This window comes from Vanacampus margaritifer, chromosome 4 (genome assembly GCF_051991255.1).
Source record: "Vanacampus margaritifer isolate UIUO_Vmar chromosome 4, RoL_Vmar_1.0, whole genome shotgun sequence".
Lineage (NCBI taxonomy): Eukaryota > Metazoa > Chordata > Actinopteri > Syngnathiformes > Syngnathidae > Vanacampus > Vanacampus margaritifer.
The window spans coordinates 5,182,672-5,206,503 of NC_135435.1; the positions used below are offsets into that span (position 1 = coordinate 5,182,672).

The 23,832-nt window shown below is 39.7% G+C and overlaps 2 protein-coding genes and 2 non-coding genes across 5 annotated transcripts; 1 reads left to right on the top strand and 3 right to left on the bottom strand.

The window, feature by feature from the left end:
- The first annotated feature begins 4,190 nt into the window (after positions 1 to 4,190).
- On the top strand, positions 4,191 to 6,658 carry pole3 (polymerase (DNA directed), epsilon 3 (p17 subunit)). The gene is made up of 4 exons (XM_077564218.1): positions 4,191 to 4,556; positions 4,998 to 5,083; positions 5,435 to 5,553; positions 5,778 to 6,658. The coding sequence occupies exons 1-4, from the start codon at positions 4,491 to 4,493 to the stop codon at positions 5,951 to 5,953; spliced, it is 447 nt and encodes a 148-aa protein (XP_077420344.1). The 5' UTR covers positions 4,191 to 4,490; the 3' UTR covers positions 5,954 to 6,658.
- Positions 6,659 to 7,806: 1,148 nt separating this feature from the next.
- On the bottom strand, positions 7,807 to 10,308 carry rpl12 (ribosomal protein L12). 2 transcript variants are annotated; one of them, XM_077564216.1, is made up of 6 exons: positions 10,140 to 10,308; positions 9,367 to 9,440; positions 9,016 to 9,114; positions 8,795 to 8,876; positions 8,520 to 8,606; positions 7,807 to 7,944 (listed from the first exon to the last, which is right to left on the bottom strand). In XM_077564216.1, the coding sequence occupies exons 1-6, from the start codon at positions 10,174 to 10,176 to the stop codon at positions 7,826 to 7,828; spliced, it is 498 nt and encodes a 165-aa protein (XP_077420342.1). In that variant the 5' UTR covers positions 10,177 to 10,308; the 3' UTR covers positions 7,807 to 7,825. The 2 variants fall into 2 exon arrangements, with proteins under 2 accessions (XP_077420342.1, XP_077420343.1); XM_077564217.1 differs by having other exon boundaries at positions 10,044 to 10,294.
- Positions 8,070 to 8,197, bottom strand: LOC144051136 (small nucleolar RNA SNORA65). Its single transcript, XR_013294012.1, has one exon. It is a non-coding gene; the product is annotated as a small nucleolar RNA SNORA65 (small nucleolar RNA).
- LOC144051126 (small nucleolar RNA SNORA65) lies at positions 9,201 to 9,327 on the bottom strand. Its single transcript, XR_013294002.1, has one exon. It is a non-coding gene; the product is annotated as a small nucleolar RNA SNORA65 (small nucleolar RNA).
- Positions 10,309 to 23,832: the final 13,524 nt, after the last annotated feature.

Consider the following 23,832-nt stretch of genomic DNA (forward strand, 5'->3'; position numbering starts at 1 on the left):
TACGCTCCAACCGCCTGTTTTAGCTAAAGATATTAACAAGCTTTCTCCGACAACAACAAAAAAACTTTCAAAAATATATAAGTTACTTTCATATACTGATAAAATGTCTTTACCCATCTCGAAATGGGAGACAGACTTGTCTATAGCACCGGAACCTGACTTTTGGATTCAAGTTTGTGAAAACGCATTTAAAATGACAAAACACACAAATTTACAACTTATCCAATATAAAGTTATTCACAGAACATACATTACTCAATATATGATGAAGAAAATGGGACTCTCAGACTCCGACATTTGTCTCCAATGCTTATAAAACACTACAGACACTTATGTTCATGCTTTATGGTTATGTACTCCGGTTATGTATTTCTGGACTAAAGTCTTAGAAAAACTTTCCGCTATTTTGGACTGTAGGATACCTTTATCTCCAAACTTGTGTTTGCTAGGTGACCTAACAACAACTGATTTACCACATAAACAATTTCAATCTACACTTGTAGCCCTTACTATCGCTAAAAAAACAATTCTTGTTAACTGGAAAAATAAACAAACTCTGAATATCGACCAATGGTCTAACCTCCTCATAAATCACATTTTAATGGAAAAAATATCTGCCTCAAATAAAAACCAAATATCAAAATTTATAGAAACATGGTCTACGTATATAGAATTTTTTAACCTAATTCCGGTTACTTAATTCTGTCTGTTAGAGAGAGCCACTACATCGTGATAACTTACATTGATGTTTCTGCATTTGGCAATTTATTATTATATTATATTATTAGTATGGGATTTTTTTTAATGGGCTTTAGGTGAACTGATGAATACACACACGCTCGCACGCACGCACGCACACACACACACACACACACGCACATACACATACTCACCCACGTACAAAAAAAAAGTATATATATGTATATATATATATATATATATATATATATATATATATATATATATATATATATATATGTATATATATATGTATATGTATTTAAAAAAAAAAAAAAAAACATTTATTAAAATTTTTTAAATTGATTTGTTATTTTTTAAAAAAAAAAAAGAAAAAAAAGGAGAGCAATGATGATGTCAAATCGAATGAACAATACTGAGCTCTTCTGTGAAAAAAAAATAAATAAATGAAAACACTGGAAATGCTTTTTTTTGTGCAGTGAGAAATAACCTACCTGGCCTGTTTCTATTCAAAATGTATTTATATAAAGAGAAGGAAGCTATAATCGAAGGGGTTTATTTGTGTTTGAAACATGTAAAGTGAGAAAGAGCATAAAATACAAATATGTTTCAGTTTTGGGTGTAAATTTGAATGGACTTATGGTGCGTTGAAACTTTTCTGTTCGGATTTAACAAATAATTAAAATGAAAAATAGTGTCTTCAATAATACTGCCATTGATAAAATGTAACACATTTAGGAATTAAAATGTGAAAATAGAATTAGTTTTTGTTTTGTTGTAATTCTATGTGATTCATGGGACTGTGTAGTGGAAGCAAACTGAACAGGATAGGCAATAATAAGACAGGTGCTTCAGCCTATTCCTTTTTCGATTAATTGATTTGTTTGAAAGGATGTTTGTGTTTTCTTTTCTGTTATATCTGGAGATGAAAGAAACTATTCATTCATTCAAATGTATACAGATTACAATTTCAAAGGGAAATTCATTTTGCATTCTGCTGTCTATTCACTACTCACAAAAAGTTAGGGATCTATTAATCTAAAATGCATTATATATAACCTTAAAGGTGAACTTCATTTGACCCTGTCTAACTCCCTAGCTAGCTCCCATGGTGCTTGTTTACTTGCTAAGTAGCTAGCTAGCTTGCTAGCATCAGGGGCTAAAGCCAAACTGTGGCAGGGTTTGAGTTGATTGCCCAAATCCTTACACTATGTCATGAGCAATTTATTTTTAACTCAGTGTCCTTCAACCTACTTTTGGGATTTGGCTCACTGAACTTGACAATATAAAATGAATATAAATGCAACACTTTTGTTTTTGCTCACAGTTTTCATGAGTTTGACTCAAAGATCCACAACTTTTTCTACATACACAAAAGGCAGTTTCCTTCAAATTTTGGTCACAAATCTGCATTTGTGAGCATTTCTCCTATGTCAAGATAATCCACCCCACCTCACAGGTGTGGCATAAAAAGATGATGATTGGACAGCATGATAATTGCACAAGTGTGCCTTGGGCTGGCCTCAGTAAAAGGCCACTCTGAAAGATGCAGTTTTTCTTTATTTTGAGGGCCAGAAAAACATTCAGTAGTGCAGTGCATCTCCTTTGCATAGAGTTGATCAGGTTGTTGTCACCCATGAAGAGAACACCTCTCCAATGTGACAGATGCCATATAACGTGAGCATTCGCCCACTCAAGTCAATTCAAGTCAAGCTCACTCAAGTCGGCCGACAAACTGCAATCGAGAGTTCGAGAATTCGTGTGAGGACATCGAATGTGCAGATGAGCTTCCCTGAGACTGTTTCTGACAGTTTGGGCATAAATTATTTGGTTATGATTTGTGAACAATATTTGAGGGAAATTGCCTTTTGTGTATGTAGAAAAAAATATAAGCACAGACTCAAGTGTTGCATTCATATTTTTGTTCATTATAGATACAAACACAAAAATAGCCAGACATGCTTTCTTGTGTCAAAGTGAAACTTATCACACTTGACTTTTTTATAAGTGCTCGCATTTTCTAATTTACTACCAGCATGTTGGCAGAGCAAGTTCACTCAATCAATACAAGTCTGAAATTACTGTTCTGTCATCTGTCTTTCTTTTGATATTTGCCCTGAAGGTAACATGTATACGTTGTTTTATTTTATACAGGAGTCATACCGTAATAATCACACCGATTCAAACAAATGAATACACCAAAAATGCATCATCTATTATGAAACTCTGTTGTGTGATTTGCAGTTACATTTAAGACCTCTAATAAACTATGCTCTTGAGATAAAGAGTACATAAAAAATACTGTAGTTTAATTTAAGCATCAAAGTACATGGTTACAAATGCACACTATTAGTGTGGTATGACGATTTAAATATTTTAATGTTACAATTGGACCAGCCCTTATGCTTGTATTTTATGTTCTTGTATTCTATAGTTACTTGATTCTGTCAATTAATACAGTATTTAAAAAATGGCAGCAGTAGGTTGTACAAAGGTAGCTTGACGGTTTTGCAGCTGGTTACAAGTACATTTTGAAAACGTTCTAAAGTTTATAATTCTACTTTTAAGTCAGTAATCCTTGATATTTTTAAGAAACTGTGACTAGTTGGCGGAGCGATGGCAATCTCATATCATTGCCATTATGACCTTCAAGGGGTGCACTCAGCACTGTGCATCCCAAAACTCTTCCAAGATGCCTCTGGTTACATGTAGCTAGTGCTCACACTAAAATTGACATCTTAAAAACCCCCAGCTACTATACATTTATTATGTACTGTGTAATCTACAGAATTTAATGTAATTGAATGTATCATTTCACATATACAACTACAGATATGATTTGTGATTGTGATTCAAGTCGGCGTTAAGTGTCCTGGAGCACAGCCCAGAAAGATACAGCAACTTGAACCAGGTGGGTGTACCGGTGTAAAAACTCGCCCTATGGTCTCCGCAACTGAGTGGTTTACACTGTGTGGGCTGTATCATGCTGCTCCATTAGTAATGAAGCCAGCTGCCATGGAAACTAGTATAATGTCTTAAAGGCCTGTGAAATAAAGGTGTGAACTGAACTGAAAATCGGCCATTGCAGTGTTTTTAACAGTCATCCATCACGACTCACGAGTATGCGAGCGCCTTCTTCAGTGGTCACGTGACTTCAAGCGTCATTCAGCAGAAAAAAAACAACCAGAATCTGTTAGCGCCATCGATTCAATGCCAGTATTTAGTTTGATTTCATATATAATGGATTTAAACTTAATGGTTTCCTTGCCGTTTTGATTGCATGTAATTAAGTTACCTTGTACTTCAGTAATTACAATGACTTTCTTTGGCTCTATAATGAGCATAAATGCCCCCCCTTCATTGCGTAAATGCATAAAACAGTTCCATATAATAAAATGACGAGTGTGACAAAATAGATTGACGCTACTCGTGCTACAAGACAAATAGAGAATAGCAGCCATTGTGTACGTAATGCAAAGAAACACACGTCACGCATGCGCCAGAGGTCAAAGTTGAACTGCACGGGGCGGTTCGCGGGAAACGTCCCAAAACAAATCGCTTCGGAAGAGCACCAAGTTTTTCAACCTTACTGTCCAAACGAACATAATCTGACAGAATTTCCTCACTTGGTCGTATTCCAAGTATTAAATTATAGCGTTTAAAAGTATTCTTGCTAACAGCTTTTAAGCTAGTTGAGCAGCTTCTGACCGCGCGTTAGCAAGTAATTGTCAGCGAAGCTCTCAACGGACTTTTGGGGACGGTTGTTAATACTGTCTTGAAGAGTGAGCGAAATGGCAGAAAGGCCAGAAGACCTCAACCTTCCCAACGCGGTCATCACCCGGATCATCAAAGAGGCGGTGAGTACAGAAACATTTCAGTAGTCCGATTACATTACAAACAAATTCATCATGTCTCTCCTTGAGTGGATTGACTTGTTCCAATTGATCGAAAAGTGAAATGTCTTCTTGTTCTTTTTGTAACAGCACTTGCTTTTCGTGTAAAGTGATTCATTTTACTTGTTCTTGCGTAATTCACGGCTAAATAAAGCGAGACTGATTCCAAGTACAGAAAAGTTGATTTTTTTTCGATAAATTACACAGTATACGTAATCTATACTCATCTGCGTTGAACTCAAGAACACAAACGGCCATTCTGACAATTTATGACCTACTGCCACTGTTGTTTTTGCAGGAGGGTGTTGTGGTCCTTGTGTAAATAAATATTATATTCCAGCTCGTGTAGTCCTGAACATGTTTGAAGCTTTGAGATAACTCCCCCGCACCGTTTGTTTTCAACAGCTCCCAGATGGGGTGAATGTGTCAAAAGAAGCAAGGAGAGCAATATCACAAGCTGCCAGTGTGTTTGTGTTGTATGCAACATCTTGGTAAGAAGACAGACAACTCGTTCACTAAATCTTGTTAGATTCCAGCAACTTTCCATTTTGCTTGACTGCTTAGAATTTGTGAATATTTCTTTTCCAGTTGGATATGTAGTAATTTCACATTTAAAACAGTAGCTTCAAAATCATTTTGATGGCTTATGAGGAGAATAACATTACTGTCATTTCAATAGACATACTGTTCCACAAGCTCGATTTGAGTAACACGTTGCACACTTAACAATCACGTTCATCGCCAAAAAGGACTTATGGCCCAAAGATGTGGCCTACGACCCCAATATACTTACAGCCACTTATGCAGAAATACTCTTTATTTTCTTTGTTTTTATGTTACAGTGCAAACAACTTTGCCATGAAAGCCAAGCGAAAAACTCTGAACGCAGGCGATGTCTTAGCTGCAATGGAGGAAATGGAGTTTGAGCGGTTTATGGAGCCTCTCCGAGAAGCTTTGGAAGGTCAGTAACTATTTGGTGGACAATAAATCATTAAAATATCTGACATTGTTATGCAAGACAAACATGGTTCTCTAAACCTCCTTAAATCCAGAGTCAAACTTCTGGCATCAACATTGTTTGTATAATTTGTATAATGTAAAAAAATATATATATATATTGATACTTGTGGAATTTAACAAAAGTAAATGCCATTGTCATTTGATGCCGTTTGTGTTCATTAACAGTGTATAAGAAGGGCCAAAAGGGAAAGAAGGAGGTGTCAGAGCAGAAGCGCAAAGATAAAGAAAAGAAGACAGACTCTGAAAATGAAAAGAGCCGAGAGGAGGAAGAGGAGGAGGAACACATGGAGGAAGAACCTGAAGCAGAGAACGAGGTGGAGGAAGAGGAGGTGGAAAACTGACAATCATTTCCCGCTGTCCGAAGTGCTGTTTAAATGATAAAATGCACTCAATCAGCTCCCGTGAGGTCATCTCAGTAGAAACTGGTTGGTTTATTGAAGGGGTTGTTACTTATTGTCTCCTATTTTCTGAAGTCCAAATGTTAAAAACAAAGCACAACATACTGTTAAGTCTCTGTCCTCCGCTTAGCTGTTTTTGAGCATGTGACAAAATGGAACAGACCCTGACTAACTGGTATTGACCTGTTTACTTGTTAATTGTACATGCTGGATTAACAAATTTACCAACTTGACAAAGGGGGTTCAATATTGTCCACCCTGCAAATAAAAAGCACATGGTTATATACTTTTATAGTCAAATCTACTGTAGAATTGATGTGAACAGGGAGTAAAAAAAAGGAAAAGTTTATTCAATTGAGACGGATGATGAGCAGGGGAAGCACGCGCATTTATTACCTGTTTAATGATGACAGTCCAGAGATTTTGCTCATAGCAAGGTGTTGAATTTCTGCTGAACCTTTGACATGTCGATGTCAGAAATACTGTGCATCATGGGGTGGATTAGTAAAAAAAAAAACATGTTTACAAAGGGAAATGTTTCAAACTGTATTGGGCTGCACTGGTGATTTGTTCTTAAAGTAATAAACATGTGTACTTTTGTATGATTTTCATGAACAAATGTAATTTTCAATAAATATTTTTACTGAACTCCAAATGTGTAGTTAACAGTTTTCTGGTTTGGTCCAAGCAAGCCCTTAGTGTTTCCTAACCTTGATTAGCTGAAGCACATATTTTACATCGTAGCATATTTAATAGACAAAAATGTCAGAAAAGTGTACACTGACCACAACATAACTGCAACCTTCCCTCCCGGGTTGAAACTGGTTGAGAGAAATTACTGTCTGACTGTTCCAGATTGTTGGTTACCATTCCTAGCATTGGGCCTTCCAATCCCATCCACGTGGCTGGGACCAGTATAGTGTTGGAGTGGAGCTCAGCGCACTCAAGACTAGACAAACGAACTGGAGCTAATTGTTAAGTTTAGGACCACTATTCAGTATTTTTGTTCACAGTATCTCGCATGCAAGCTTCACGCAAATAGGTCAAAACCTATCGCCAATAGGTGGCAGTAGTGTCTGCAGGCATCAAAATGTAACTAACCTCTCGTTCCTTGGCCCTTGCCAGGTCGCGTTATGTGGAAAGAAACGCTAAAAAAAAAGCCAGTGGAACGTCTAAAACAGTAAATGCACTGAACCATGAAAAGTAAATTCACCATAGGGCCTATGGCATAGGGCCTCTTTGCAACCTGTAAAGCCATGCAGTTTTATTCACGTTACACATGGAAGCCAGGTAATTGTCAGCCTGCTGCCACAAGTTATTTACACAACAGTTCCACTGGAGGAGCTTTATGTCAACCTGTTAAAATACCACACCGAACTGAACAAACGAATATGGCTACATTCGAGCAAGGTGGTGCTATAGCCCAGTCAGGTATCTGTAGCCCTATTTCATTTGGTATGGTAAAACTCTTACAATTTTCTCAGCCCGGGGACAGAATTTTTTTTTAGGACTAGAACAGGGAAGAAAAGTACAGCGCTATCTCTGCTGCTGAACAAATAACATGCAATTTTGCTGTCTGCCACATCGCCCTCCACTGAAATTACAATCGTTCTTGAAAGGCTGCAAGTACCTATGCCCTTTGCTAGATTCTTTTAAAACTGATTCTTTTACAGGCCAGTTCACATGTAAGGTGTTCAAAAAGTTCAGTCAACATGGGCGTTAAAAACCCAAAGTGAAATTGTTTCAATGAGACTGGACAATTGCGAAAGTGCAAAAACACTGACAAAACAAAGTGATTCGATTTCTAACATTTTATTACTCAGATGGGCACTCAATTTTGCCACTGTTGATGTCATCAATGACATCATGTGGAGGGCGACCATCGATGGTGCAGCCAACAGACTGAGCGGTACCCAGGATCTCCTTGATGGTTCCTGACAAACGACACAAATCCATTAAAAACAAAACTAATGGACCGTCATCACATCAGTTTCTTCTTCTTCCCAGTTAACCTAAGTGTTGATAGGAACATACTTGCATAAATTATATGAGATAAATATTGTGTTCCAGACTTTTCGGCACAGAAGTTGTCCACTAGATTGGGCAACTCTGTTTCCTAAAGTTGGGTCAATCTGAGCCCCCACTGGATTATACTCAGTCACTCTGATAGACAGGCATAGTGGCGGGAGGCTAAATAACCAATAGTGGTAATACTGGGTCTATTGCTGCAGTCTAGAAAAGTGGGAAGTCTGACATATCTTACTCTGATTGTACCATTTGTAACTTGCTGGTGTTCCAGGCAAACACACATATCATAAAATAATGTCATGCAGGGAAATAGTGGCAGATGGTAGACATTTTTTTCTCCAACTTCACGACTTGGATCTCAGTTTGAGGGGTGTTACAGTGCACTTTTCCTAGTCAGAGGTTGGAAAACTTCCACTTCTCACATTCCCGGAAGGCAGCACTAGTATACTTTACACACAGCCTGGCCAAATGTGACCCTTACCAGACATCTCCCTTGCAATGGAGCGAGGCCGCATGGCACGAGCAACACCCAAAATGTCATCAAAAGTCACACTTCCACTGTGCTTGACTGGAAAAAAGGATTAAGAGGACATATTGAGGGGATGAAAATTGCATACCCCCGCTATTTAGTTAGATACTATTAAGTATATCTCTAGTGTGGCATCTAATTCCAAAATGTATCAGTGACAGTCATTAGTATCCCTGTACTTCAGGGGGAAACTTCTACTTATTTAGCTGTGGACAGCAGTCACTTACTGTTCTTGACCTTCTTCCTGTCACGAGGGGGCTCCTTCAGAGCTTTGATGATGAGTGCAGAGGCAGAAGGAACCACCTCAATCTAGAAAGACAGGATTAAGACGAAGGCCTCAGTTCCACTTGAACCCTCCCAAATTCAACAGTGTGTTACTTCATAATCAACTGAAACAAGAGTGGGAGTCAAGAATGTCCCCAAGAAAGAAACTATAGCACGTCTTTACCGCTGCCTGTCTGTTCTGGATAGTCAGCTTCACGGTGATCCTCAGACCCTTCCAGTCACCGGTGGCTTTGGCAATGTCATCACCAACTTTCTTGGGAGACTGCAAGAGAGAAAAAAAAAAGAAAGATTAATTTATCTAATGAACCGAATAACCAATCTGATCTTGGCAACGTGGCTTTGCGGATGAAGTGTTCCAGACTTTCCGGCACAGGGTTGACCATTAGGTTGGGCAGCTCCGTTTCCTAAAGCCGGGTTACTCTAGGCCTCCACTGGAATATACCAAGTCACTTAAACAGAACGGCATAGTGGCGGGAGGCCTCTTGGTTTGTGTGAACCTTCGCAAAACACTCACCAGACCCAAGGGCCCAATCTTGGGGGCCAAGGCTGATGTGGCGCCAACCTCTCCTCCGGTGCACCTCATGTACACTGCAAGACAAATTAACATTTGGAATATAAAGCAATTTTGCGATAGTAATCTTAGTGCAAATACATTGTTAACTATACACTACAGGCTAACCATGGAATAGCCTAAATCTTTATTATGGTAGCAGTATCTTTTTAGTTTGTATTCACACATTTATTACTATACTCTTTAAAAGATAAAAACGTGGCTCAGCGGTGTGGCATACATTTAAATTAACAAAAAGTCACAAATATTTAAATATTTGGTTGTAACAGTGCTAAAAAGCCTCCTGCCTTTTACTCACACAATCTTAAAAATAAATTATTCCGAGCCGCCGTTTGACTTTTCTCTTAGAAGACCTTAAAACTGTCCAAAGCGTAAATTTACCAGAACGTGGGAACGCTTTAAAAACAAACAAACATAAAATAAGACCCACAAATGTGGCATCATTACGTCGCCATTATAGCAAAGCAGCTAACAGTTAGCAGCTACCAGTTTAGCCCACGTGGCTAAGCACGAGTGGGTTCGGTCGAGCAACAACGTATAATGCGTAAACGTAATTTAATCACAAAACAAATAGTCTACAAGCACACTGACGTTTGTCACAGCTCGAGTGCCAATATTACCATTGTTAAAGCGGCGTGGGGAGGTCGACAGAATGCGACTCCATCTTGGTTGTCACATTGCGTCTGCTTTAAACTACCATTGACAGGAAAACGTACCAACTTTAATCTCGCCGGGGTCGAATTTGGGAGGCATGTTGGTATCGAGGGTGAGCTCAGTTCAGCTTGATTGGTGAGGGTGTCGGATGAACCCTGTTCGGGACGACCGATTACTGTTGCACCTTCACCGTGTAAGAAAAAAAGAAAGAAAGACTGGAGGGGCGATCACTTTATATGAGTGCACCAAATCTCGCGAGATTCAGTAGCGTGTGGGTGGAGCCATAAAGCTCATAGACATTAGTTTGCAGTGTACCTAAATGAGAGAGATGTAATATAGATACAGTATGTATAAAAAGTGTATAATACTTAACACTTTCAACTGCCTCGTTTTTATTTTCTGTGGAATGCATGAGATGTGCTCTGTGATTTAATAAATATAGCCACACGTGTACACGGACACACCATGGCCCGCCTTGAGCAAGTTTGCCAGTTGCCTGAGATACGTAAACGCGTGTGCCATATTGAATGTGACACCTCTGCCCACTAAACTGATTCAAGTCAACGGACTGAACTTCATAAAGTGTCTTTTTCCAAAGTGCACAAAGTAATACCCCTAAAAAAAAACGTTAACACACACATACAAGACAGCACACAGGCACAAATATATTTTTGGAAAATGCACTAATCAAAGAAATATGAAGTAGCGCTCACAATTACATTAATTACATTATACATATAACAACAACAACAACATATAAGGCTTTTACTAAACATTTGAAAAAGTGGCTTGTTGATTCATATACTTGTCAACACTAAGATACACTGAATCTGGTGTGCTGTTATGTGTTTTGTAACATACTGTATTGTTTCTATTCTTCCATAAAAGTTGTGTAGTCTTCTTACCTGTTTAGTCCAATTATATGTTTTTGCTAATTGTGTGTCTATGCTGTACTTATATTTTTGTATTTTATTGCTGTTTATAACATCATGGCACAGGGACTACAGATGGAAAATAGCCTTCTGGCTAATTCTGTCTTTTTTAACTCATGAATTTCTATGTGTTTTATTAAATGGCACAGCCCCCTTTTAAATAAATCAAATTCAATCTAACTAATGTTGATGTGCTTATTTTTTTAAATCAGTGTTTTAGTATATTACTGACTCACTGGAGAGAGCCTAGCATAAAACCCTTCCCCCTGTGACAGCTGTTTAGGTTTCCCAGTGCTGTCTCACAGCCCTGTATATTTTGTGAACGGATTACTGTTCCGAGCTTATGCCACAAGTCAAAATGGCAGTCAACTCGGTGAAATGACGCTCTCCAGTCACTCAAAAACATTGGACTTTGAATCCTGTAATTGGCTGGCGACCAGTTCAGGGTGTACCCTGCCTCCCGCCCATTGACGGCTGTGATAGGCTCCAGCTTGCTTGCGACCCTTGTGAGGATAAGATGAGAAACTACAAAAATTATACCAAGCACTGCACCACATTGTTTGATGCTGCGGACTGGAAATGCTTATTTCTTACCATACTCCAGAGTTGGGGAATCCAGGTACAGAAAGTAAAAAGCCTGAAAACAATTGGCGATAGTCACATGGGCTTCTACTCAACAGGTGGAGACAAGTTTGTTTATCTGCAATATTTTTCTTCTTTTTTCCTGGAGAGCTCAGTATTGTTCATTCGGTAATTTTACCGATTTGACATGTCATCATCATTGCTCTCCTTTTTTTTATTTTATTATATATATATATATATATATATATATATTTTATTTTTTTTATTTTTTTGTATGTGAGTGAATATGTGTATGTGCGTGTGTGCGTGCGTGCAAATTCATTAGTTCACCTAAAACCTATAAAAAATCAAAAAAAAAATAATACCATACCGCTCCCCTAAACCGAACACTTCCAGCCAGAGTCGTGAGGCCGTCAGGAAACCCGAGAAAGGACCAAAGAAAAGAAAGGAAAGCGAAATCCAGCACCGACCAGACACCACCCACCAGGCCACCAACCAGAGTCCCTCACCAACTCCAGAGACATCCAAACTTCAACAAATCAGGGAGACCTCAAGAGACCAAAGGAGAGACTGAGGAAAGGAAGGAAGGACAGACGAAGCAGAGTGAGATCCACAGACACCAGCCTCCACCGATTCAATGACCTGAGGAAGATTGTGTCTGAGTTTCGATAGATGCTGGTGTGGTGGATCTGGCGTGCATGCATGAAAATCTCCACCAAAGAGGGGAGCCGTCGACCCCCGCCAGGACAGAGCAAGCGCAACACCTCAGGGCCCCCAGGCCGCGGCCACGCCAAAGGACGACCCCCGGGCCCCGCAGGGGCCACCGGCCGGAGAGCAAACCCAGGAGCAGGAGCGCCCCCCAACGCGGCCCGCGCCCCCAACCCAACGCAGCAGGACGGGGCACTACAGGCCCGCCAGGAACCCCACCGGTCCACAGCCCCCGCTCCCCCCATGCACCCCCGCCCCCCATCCACCCCAACCCAGCCCCAGCCGCCCCCAGGCCCCCAAACCCCCAGACACCCTCCCACCCCCGGCACCCCCCCCCCCCAACAAGCCGCCCCTCCCCCCGACCCCACCCCCACCAACCGGCAGCCCCCCAGCCCCCGACCCCCAGATTCCGGGGATCCCCCGCACCCAGGCACCGGCGCTGAAGCGGGGCTGGGCAGCGGAGCGGAGAGGGCATCCGCGCCCACCCCATCCCCCACCGCGTGGAGGGACGGAACACCGGGGGCAGAAGGGGAGATGGGGGCACCGGAGGACGGGCGGCACCCCCGAACCCCAGGCCCAGCGGGGAAAGGCCCCGGTCGTCACTCCAGCGTTCTTAGTGAGAGATAACCCTGTTACTGAGTTTGCCAGCTCGCCGACTGGCGAACTCTACCCTACCTTGAATGTGACCCCACCCAGTGTATATACAAGTGTGTGTGTGTGGTGCATTAAAATTGGGAGCAGGTGAACCGGAGCAGAGGGAAATTATATCCCCCTCTGCTCCGATCCACCTGCCTCCCAGGTCAGTGAGTGTATGTGGTGCATTAAAAAAAAAAAAAAAAGGGGGGGGGACACGGACAGGGGACCGCAGCACTGCTCTATACTGCGGTCTGCCCCAACCAATGCCCCCCCACACACACAGTTGTGTGGTGCATTAAAATTGGAGGGGAGTTGTAGGGCGAAGACGGTGTTTCCACCCTACCACCCCCCCACCCCCCAAAGTGTGTTATGTGCCCTATGTGTCTATAAAAGTCTATTGTGCAAAACTAGTACAGTGAGTTAAGAGGGGCGACCAGCGGGGCCCCACCCCAACCGGGCGGGGGCGGGAGGTGCACCTGCCCACCAAACCCCCATCCACCCCACCGGGACCCCGGCGGGCATATGGGACCAGCCCGGCGAGGCGATAGGGCTTGCCCCCCGCATACTGGGCCCGCCCGATGTGCCAGGAGGTCCACCGGAGCGGGGCGGGCACAACACCAACCCACCCGCCCTCCAGGCCCCAGGAGCGCCGAGGGGGAGGAAGGCGGACAGGGGAGGGGGAAGGGACGGGGGAAAGAGACGACAAGAAGGGCAGGAGGCAGCGGCAGGGCCGCAGAGAGGGGGGGGGGGTAAAGCTGACGAGGGAGAAGGGACAGGGAGGCGGAGGACGGGCGGGGAGAGACGAGGAGGGAGAGGCAGCAAGGGGGAGGAAGGGGGAGGAAGGGGGAGGGGAGAGGGAACCACGGGGCACCCCGGCAGCCCACAGGCCCCGAACCGCGTCGCCGGGCCCAGAGCGACGGACCGCGCCGGGGCGGCGCTGCCCCGGACACCAGGGAGAGCCCCGCAATGCAGCACCCCCCAAGAGACCCAGGGAATGGCCAAGACGCAGCCGCCACCCAGCAGCCAACAGAGGGGCAGACCCGCCCACGCCCAGCCAGGGGGGGACAGCACCTATAGAATTAACCCCCTGGCATGCAGTGAATCTGAATATTCACCCTTAGTGCCCATTGGAGGTGAATCTGCTCGATCCTGTTGGCAGCAACTGGTTTCCTGACTATAAAAACACAACCATTAGTTACAAATTGCCAAATACAGAAACATCAATGTAAGTTATCACGATGTGGTGGCTCTCGCTAACAGACAGAATTAAGGAACCAGAATTAGGTTAAAATATTCTATATACGTAGACCATGTTTCTATAAATTTTGATATTTGGTTTTTATTTGAGGCAGATATTTTTTCCATTAAAATGTGATTTATGAGGAGGTTAGACCACTGTTAGACCACTGGTCGATATTCAGAGTTTGTTTATTTTTCCAGTTAACAAGAATTGTTTTTTTTGCGATAGTAAGGGCTACAAGTGTAGATTGAAATTGTTTATGTGGTAAGTCAGTTGTTGTTAGGTCACCTAGCAAACACAAGTTTGGAGATAAAGGTATCCTACAGTCCAAGATAGCGGAAAGTTTTTCTAAGACTTTAGTCCAGAAATACATAACCGGAGTGCCTAACCATAAAGCATGAAAATAAGTGTCTGTAGTGTTTTGTAAACACTGGAGACAAATGTCGGAGTCTGAGAGTCCCATTTTCTTTATCATATATTGAGTAATGTATGTTCTATGAATAATTTTATATTGGATAAGTTGTAAATTTGTGTGTTTTGTCATTTTAAATGCATTTTCACAAACTTGAATCCAAATGTCAGATTCCGGTGCTATAGACAAGTCTGTTTATCTGCAAGTTAAGGAGGAGCACCTGTGGCTAAAGCCAATCTATGGCAGGGTTTTTACTTTTTGGACCTGGATTCCCCATTTCTGCCATACTCAGCTACAGTATCATATCACTCCACAATAAAAATCTGAACAAAATAGGAGTTTTTCTTTCTACTGTTAAGTGTAGACAAATAAAAAATACTGCATGACGTATTTTCAATTTAGCAATAAAGCACACTCCTAATGTGTTTATTAGTGGTCATTGGCAAACAATGACAAGGAAGTAACTTCACACACATACGCACACGCACGTGCAACCCCTTACAGGTGTTTTGCTCTTTGAGCGTAAACAAATGTTAATTATGTGAAAATGTTCATTTTAGTGTGTAAAGAACGGTAAAAACTGTACAGTAATAATATTTTCAACATGATTTTCATAATTTTCAATACAAAATTTGACGCACTTTGCAAAATTTGGGCGAACTCGATAGAATAGGTCTGCATTGCCATCAATTTCAGAACATTGACTGCATGGTAATGCATGGCAGGGCATTGAAGGCTAAACTCTCGCAATTTTGCGATAAGAACATCCTTCTAATCCACTGAAGAATACCAAATCGATTTTAGACAGGGTGATCTTCATTCTGGGGAGAAAAAATAACTATAAAAATAACTATAAAAATAATAGCGCTGTCAAAATTAAAGCGTTAACTCTGATTTTACTGAAGCAAATATAGAAAATAGTAGTAAAAAATGTGCTCAAACATGAATAATTATGGTCTATTGTGTGATTAATTAGTTTAAAAAATATATCATTTGACAGCACTAATAAATAAATAAAATATTTAAATCCCCTATGCACCCAGACTTTGTGGACACCCTGTAGTAAAATATATACATTCATAAATTACTTTCTCTGCCCTCCTATGTGAGTCAGTCAAGCCGTTCATTATCCCCAGGAGAGAAAAAGCAAATCGTCAGTGTTGAATTTCCAGCGTTCGATCAAATATGCAGGAAGCAATGTTATTTTAACACCGTTAAGTTACACTGTCAGAGTAAATTTCCTTGCGTCTTATGTTGGATGTTGAGTGTAACCTGAGTAACACTACCCTGAGTGTTAAATTGACGACTCTCATATCCGGTCGATATTTCAATAGCAATACATCAAGCTGTTGTCGTTGAGGTGCCGTGGCTCAGTGATAGAGTGGTCGTCTCCCTAGCCTGAGATCGTGGGTTCGCTCCCAGGTCAGTGCGATTCTGTCAAAGAGAGCAAGATACTGAACCTCCAGTTGTTCCTGACGCTGTGTCATCAGTAGTCAAAATGTGAAGTGTTTTGAGGTCCCTGTGAGGAGGAAAAACGCTATATGAATAATTTATTTTATTTATAATTTAAATTTAAATTAGTGCATGCAATACACTCATAAGTGTTTAAACACAAGAGTTAAGTGTAGTTTGGCAGAATTAAATGTTCTACACTGACACTAGTGTTGAGTGCTTTCAACACTACACAGTGTTACTGTTTACCAGTGTAGATTTTTAACACTATACAGTGTTGGAGTAAAACTGGTTAAGTGAAAAAAAAGTAACACTTTGAAAGGTGTCAGATTTACTTATTGGTGTAGACACACATGAACACTTTTTTAGTGTTAGATTTAACACTCTCAGTGTTAATCTAACACTGCCGATTTTGCTGTGTACGGAGTATGAGAACTAATTGTTATTCAACTGACATCAGTCAGATTACTGAAGGTAAAAGACTAATGAATGTTTGGAGGTCTCACCACAGGTATTCACAGTGCACAATGCACATGACACATGTGCCTGTGTGTGTGCGTGCGTGTGAGCCAGAGAGGTGCACGTTGCTGCTAAATGGCTGAACATCCTCTGTAGCAGAATAATGGGCCTCTTGCTCGTCAAGTGTCCCTATGTGAAAGAGCAACACAGAATTGGGATTCTTGAATGTCTCTTTGACTCAGTGCTGCTCCACAGGAATAGCAACAGAACACAAGAGGAAGTAAGTGGGTGAGAATCAGAGATCATCACTGTGAAGCTTTTTAATATGCACCATGAAAATCAGTGATGGTCAGAAATTCACATCCAGTGTTATGAAACAATATTATATGTCTATTTTCAAAGATATTGATGAGAAATGTCACATTTGCATAAGCCTGGTATCACATATTTTTAAGCTCTGATTAATAGCTCTCTTATTGCAATATGAATAATAAACACACACGTGTGCACATCCACAAGCACACATCCACAATTATTGCCTACAGTAATGAAACAGGTTTGATAGGCGTTTGTGTATTTGCTGTGTTTTCAGGATAACCTTAAATGGATGAACTTGAATGTGAAAAATGTTATTATCATAGCTGTTCCTCAGCTGTACCCGCTTACACAGATTGTGCTGTATCTCTCTCTCACATAACAGATGCAACCCATCAGTTAGGATGTTTCATGCACATTTATTATATTATTTTGAGTCCAAACAGTAGTTTGGCATTTTATTCTTTATGTTTTTGTTTTCCATTGTGAGGATGGTGATGAAATAGCTCTGTAGAATCTGTATTTGTATTTGTAGTAGTAGTAGTAGTAGTTGTTGTAGTAAATGGAACACCATTATAAACTAGATAACAAATGAGACATAAATGATATGCAGTATTTCAGTGATGCAAAGGAGAAGGCAGCATGAGATGCAATTAAATTTACCTCTCCCCAGCTTTTACTTTGTGCTTGACAGGCACAAAACAAGATGGAGGGGAGGTGTGAGTCTTTCTCTTTGCATAAACTGAGAGTGTGAAGCAGAACCAGTGAGTCAGTGTTGATTTTGTGCACTTTGACGGCTTATTTATCTTTCTTTTCAAGCAAAGATGTTATGCTCGGGAGCTCTCGATTAAAAAGATTGGAAGAAATTGTTTTGGGCTGTATTCCTTAAATAACCTAGTCAATCTGATGATCAATAATACAAATTGATCAAGTGGCTCAGACTCATTTGGCTGTGATTGGGCTCACAGGAATGAAATCAATGTTCCAAGTTGAATCTTCCCCTCATTTAATGCAATCCATCTCTGGCCGTGAAATCTCAAAGGATTGCGTACATCATTTTCTTGGCCATTTAAGGTAATGCCTGTGAATTTAGATGTTTAGACGTCTGTAAATATTTGGATTCACACTTATTTTATTTGTCAACTAGAACCGTCAAAATACTTCTCATTTGCCCATATGTTACAGTTGCTAAGTACTTCACATAGATTTGTTAGACTAGTTTTCACATATGAAATGCACAATATCATTTATGTCATATGTAGCATAATGTAAAAATATGTAAGATTATTATATATTATTAAGTACTGTTCCTTTATGTAGACTTAATGTAGAGCTGTAAACGGCAACAGAAATTATGGGGTGTTGATGGACAAATGACTGCAAATAATTACATGCTCTTGATGAGACAAATGCAGATGACATCATCGACATTTTTGGTAGCAACATGCATGGGCTTTCAAGGTTGGAAAGGAAAATGTCCTCTTTCAGTTGCAAATATTTAACAAACAAACAGAACTCCTTTCAGCCTTGCATACACACCAAGTAAACACACACCATCAATGCTATTTGATATGTTGAGCTGTCTGTTTGTTTGCCATGCTGAGGGATGTTGACATTCCTTGTTGACTTGTACTTGCTGTTGCTGCCAAACAGCCAGAAAGGCAATCTGTTTTCAATCTGACTTCAAATTGATGAAATAATTTTTATCAGCTGCAAAACCCTCCTTGCTGATGCTAGAAATGTTAAAATTTTCCTTCTGACAATAAAATCAGCAAAATGTAATTCTGGTAATTACACTTTATTATTGCTCACACAGTAAATGTTGTAAAGTACATTTTACTTTAAAAATAGTCAATTTGGTTCCACTCTAAACAAGAGTAACATTTACACTTGGAAGAGAGTAAAATATTCAGAGTAATTTTTTCTGAAAGTATTTTTATTGTGTACGAGATAATTAATTAATTGTCTCATGACAAAAACCTAGTAACGTTTTTTTTTTCACTCAGAAATTCTAATGACATTTTAGAAGGAAATTTAGTGAGTACAATTTATTAGTTTATTAAAAAAAAAAAAAAAAAACGTTACACAAGGGTTGAGGAACAAACTGATGACCTTCAGCTTGGGAGAAGGCCACTCTACCACCTGGGCTATGCCACTCCTACTGTTTGCTACTATCCAAAAGGAGACCAAAAACATTCTCTTGTACAAAAAAAGTTTGAGTAAAATTTGCTCTGAATATTTTACTCTCTCCCAAGTGTAAATTTTACTCTGTTTAGAGTGGGACCAAATAGACTCATTTTACAGTACTCTACAAAATTTACTGTGTAGAAAGAAAAAAAAACCTGTGAGAGACTGTTATCTTTTTGTAGTAAAAGTGTCTCATAATCTAAGTGACACAATATAGATTGTTTAGCTTTGTTTACATTTGAAAACACTCTCAGAAATGTTCTTTTCGCTTTCTGTCAAACAGTTTGTACGTAAGCTGATTCGGTGGCTCAAAGCTCTGCTTGCCAATAATTGTAATATGACTCCTGGCCTAAATAATCGGATTCCTTTCTGAGGGTTTCCTCCTCCTGCGACCAGCATCTCCCAATTACATTATGAGAAAGAGGAGACAGAAAAACAACACTAACAAAGCCTGAATGCTCAAGTAAAGCTCTGCCACATATTAATGAATTATAGTTGCACAACATGCTAAAGCAAGGATGGCCGGTGGAAGCAGACTTTCCGTCAGCTGATAAGATTGTGAAGCATGCAGGAGTTAATTAAGCAATGTTTGAGTGGACTGATTGTGCTGAATCAAGGGTGAATTATCTGTTGCCTCGCTGCACAGCTCCCTAGGTGATTCGGCACAAATTGAGAGACTGGAGCAATTCCCCAGGAGTTTTAGTTTAATTTCTTCTGCCAGACTGATTCCACTGAACCATGTTAACCTCCAGCTCCATCAGGAAATTAAGTTGCAAAAGAGGCTTAAGGTTTCCAAACAGAAGGAGATGAAACAAGCTACACTGGCTGTTGTCGTCATCAAACTGCTTCACAGAAATCCTGTCAACGGAACGACCAAAAGTGTCAATTTTTAAAGGACATGGGTAAATTATAAACATGACTACTATTTTTACTACTTGCCACTTCAATGTTATATTGAGCTCATATAGTGTTCAGTGTTTTTTGCCAACTAAATGATTTAATAAGTGTATTTAAAGGCCAGATTTTAGGGTTCAGAGTTTTTGTGTTTTGCGTGTATACTCTTCATACAATGGTTTACTTTTCTTTTTTTTCTTCAAACTGATCCCGTTTCTTTACCTGTTCCTTCAGCCAGAAGTTGATTTGACACTGGATATTGATGACTGGGTGAGTGAATTATTAATTGATGAAATCCCTGAGTGAGGATTGGCTTTACACTAAGGGACTAATGCTCACAACGAATCTTCACATTGATCTTCAATAAGTGTATTTAAAGGCCAGATTTTAGGGTTCAGAGTTTTTGTGTTTTGCGTGTATACTCTTCATACAATGGTTTACTTTTCTTTTTTTTCTTCAAACTGATCCCGTTTCTTTACCTGTTCCTTCAGCCAGAAGTTGATTTGACACTGGATATTGATGACTGGGTGAGTGAATTATTAATTGATGAAATCCCTGAGTGAGGATTGGCTTTACACTAAGGGACTAATGCTCACAACGAATCTTCACATTGATCTTCAGTCAAAAAAGTCCACATGAAAAAAAGTCTTATAGATCAGCTTGTCCGAAACGTTGCAAAAGTACACTTTACAACTGTAATTTGGTCTCGTCTGATTTAAAGCCTTCAATTGTTTTGTTTTTTAAACTCTGTTTCAGATCTCACATAGCTCCTATAAACAAAGTTCACTACTGTGTTGGAAATGGACTGCTGAATGGATTAGTCACAAAAAATATCATTTTGATTGTCTTAGCTTTCAACTATGTAGTCCCTAATGAATGGTTTATCCTCTTCCTCTGTGCATCAGTGTCAAGTGTGACAATTCTCTTGTCGCTTTTCCATTACATGAATGACCCTCTATCTTCTTCTCCTGCTCAGCCTCCCTTCCGCAATTGTTTGTTTGATAACCAGCCTTGACTCATCTTAATGAAGTGGTTCATTTGTAATGTAACAAATGTGCATGTTCACTTTGTAAATTAAATGAATATTTCACAATGAAGTGCAGCAACATGTTTGTTTTAGCCTTATACAGAGTTAATAAAAAACAAACAAATAAATAAATAAATATTGGCACTCAAATCCTTCTATTCCTCGAAATAATAGCCATGTAATTTTCATAATACCACAAATAATTACGATATTGGTAAAAGTTTCATGTTACTGATGTCTTGGCTGTGTCCCAGCATGCTCTAATATGCCTTTCCTTTATGTCCCCCCTGTGAGTGGATTATCATGTAATCCCCAGTATTCATCAACCAAAAAGGTCAGAGGTTGTTTTAATACAATGTAATATTCCTTTCAGCACAGACACAATGATCTGGTCTTGATTGTGAGGCAACAGGGCAGCACCGGAATGATCACAGTCACACATTTGTTTGGACTAAATCGGTACATGTGGATTTACAATTTAAATTAAATTGTAATTGTAATTCAATATATATATATTTTTTAATATTTACATTCTGACCCCATAACACTACAGCACTACTAAAATTATCAAAGATAACCATAATTTAAAAATAATTTCATGGAGGAAATTTATAGTACAGTATTTTATCCATCACATTCAATATTTATATGTATCAGTGGCTGGGCTGGGAGTTTGAATAGAGCTACCAAGCAGTCATTTTTACTGCTTTCAAATTTTGCAACAGCATTACTTGGTTTAACAAAAACCTATGTACCAATAGTACAATAGTTTTCTAAATGTGTGTATATTTGATTCTAAGGTTTTATCCTTAAAATTTCAGAACACAAATGAGACCTGAGTATTACTACCTCAAATGACCATATTGTTTGTTTCTTTTGTTTATGCTATGTGATGCTAAAAGCTAGATATACCAGGCCTCCAGATAACTTTTGTTGTTGTTTTTGTACATTAAATTTTAGGGGTTGCAAGTATATATATATATATATATATATATATATATATATATATATATATATATATATATATATATATATATATATATATATATATATAGGTAAGGTATAGGTAAAATGACATGCTGGAGATTTAATGAGGAAGAATCTGATGAAGGAGAATGTTCAGAGAATTATGTCTCTTATTTGTTGAAAGAAGCATCATCAAGCTCTGAGAGTGACTCAGAAATAATTTCAGAAGCAAATTCCAGACTTGCTAATATCCCATATAATAATTTTTAAGGTATCAGGGCAACAGGAGGACACCTTTATTGTCATCATAATTATTAATAGGCCTATTAGGCTTTTTTTTGCTGTACATATATGTTACTTCTTGGTTTATTTATGGCGGATTCACTCTATCGTGGATTTTTATTTGGGTCCATAAGTCATACATTGCGAGGTTTACCTCGGGTTGTACCTCAATATTTCACTATTTTTTCAGAGATTGCAAACATTTATTGAATAGAACGTGGAGGAATGTCATCGTCACGGCAGCTGGTGTCCTGATTAGACATGGACAAAAACAACCTGCATCTTGTAAAGCAGGCATGCAAATCGTAGGTGTGTGTGTGAGAAATAGACATACAGGAAGACGAGCACTGCTTATCTTCTTTCCTTGATATAAATCCTGTCTGCACCGCACAAACTTTGTCAGTCTGGCTTTGGCTGCATCAAAACAAGAGTTTCACAGTTGACACTTCAAAATATAGTGCAGTACTTGTGCCAGGGGCGTTGTCAATTTTTTTTTCCAGTGGTGTGGCAAGGGTGACACAATGGCACCTATTTTTGTGCTCAGCGCAGTCTTGTGCGAAGTGCAGTCTAACTGTGTGCGTGGGCGTACTTTTTTTTGTTTTGGTATTTTGCTACAGAAGCGCAGATTGAAAAGCGCATTTGCACCATTGTGGGAGGGAATGAAGCAGACTCCTGGCTAATCAAAGTGGGGCCGGTATTTGTTGGTGGCGACGACCATGCACCAAAAACATTGTCGTCGACGGCGCGAGGGAGGAAGGAGACAACCCAACTAAACCTTTTGGTTGAGGGCGGGGTGGCGCGACAGCCGTGTTCCAATGCAGCCCTTTGCTCTTGTGCGGTCAATGCCGATTGTCGTTCGGAAATTTTCCCGAACTTGCTGATGGCCAACACGCCTCTATGCATGCCTATAGGGCTACGTCTCACTGAAAAAGTTCTGACTACACCCCGGATTTTAAATATGTCTGTAAAAAAACAAGCATTTCATCAATTACAAGGAAGACATCGCCACAAAATCACAAATATAAAACTAATTTGATCTGTTAAATTTACATCGCCTTGCAAAAGTATTCATCCCCCTTGAGTTTTTCAACATTTTGGCACAGTATGACCACAAACATAAAATATAATATAATTCATTGCAATTTTATGTACAAATTAAACACAAAGTAGCACACAATCATGAAGTGAAACAAAGTGGATATCTTATTTCAAACTTGTTTTACAACTAAAAAACTGAAAGTGGGATGTCACAAAAGTATTCACACCCCCTGAATTGGTGGCGGTGGTGGTGGGGCGGGGAGGGGCGGGGGCGATGAATACTTTTGCACACTCTACTCTTCAGTTTTTAGTTGTAAAACAAGTTTGAAATAAGATATTGCTGCATGATAGTGTGCTACTTTGTGTTTAACTTTCACATAAAATTTCAATGAATTATATTTATGTTTCGTACCATGCCAAAATGTTGAAAACTCAAGGGGGCTGAATGCTTTTGCAAGGCGCTGTACATATGAAAGTTGGTCATCAAAAAGGAGGGCAAGATCGATTAACTACTATAGGATGTGCGCAAAAACTATTTGGTTAAGAAACACTTTGACTATAGTTGTAGGTAAAAAAATTATTTTATTTTTTTATCTCAGGACAACTATTGTTTACAGTAATATCA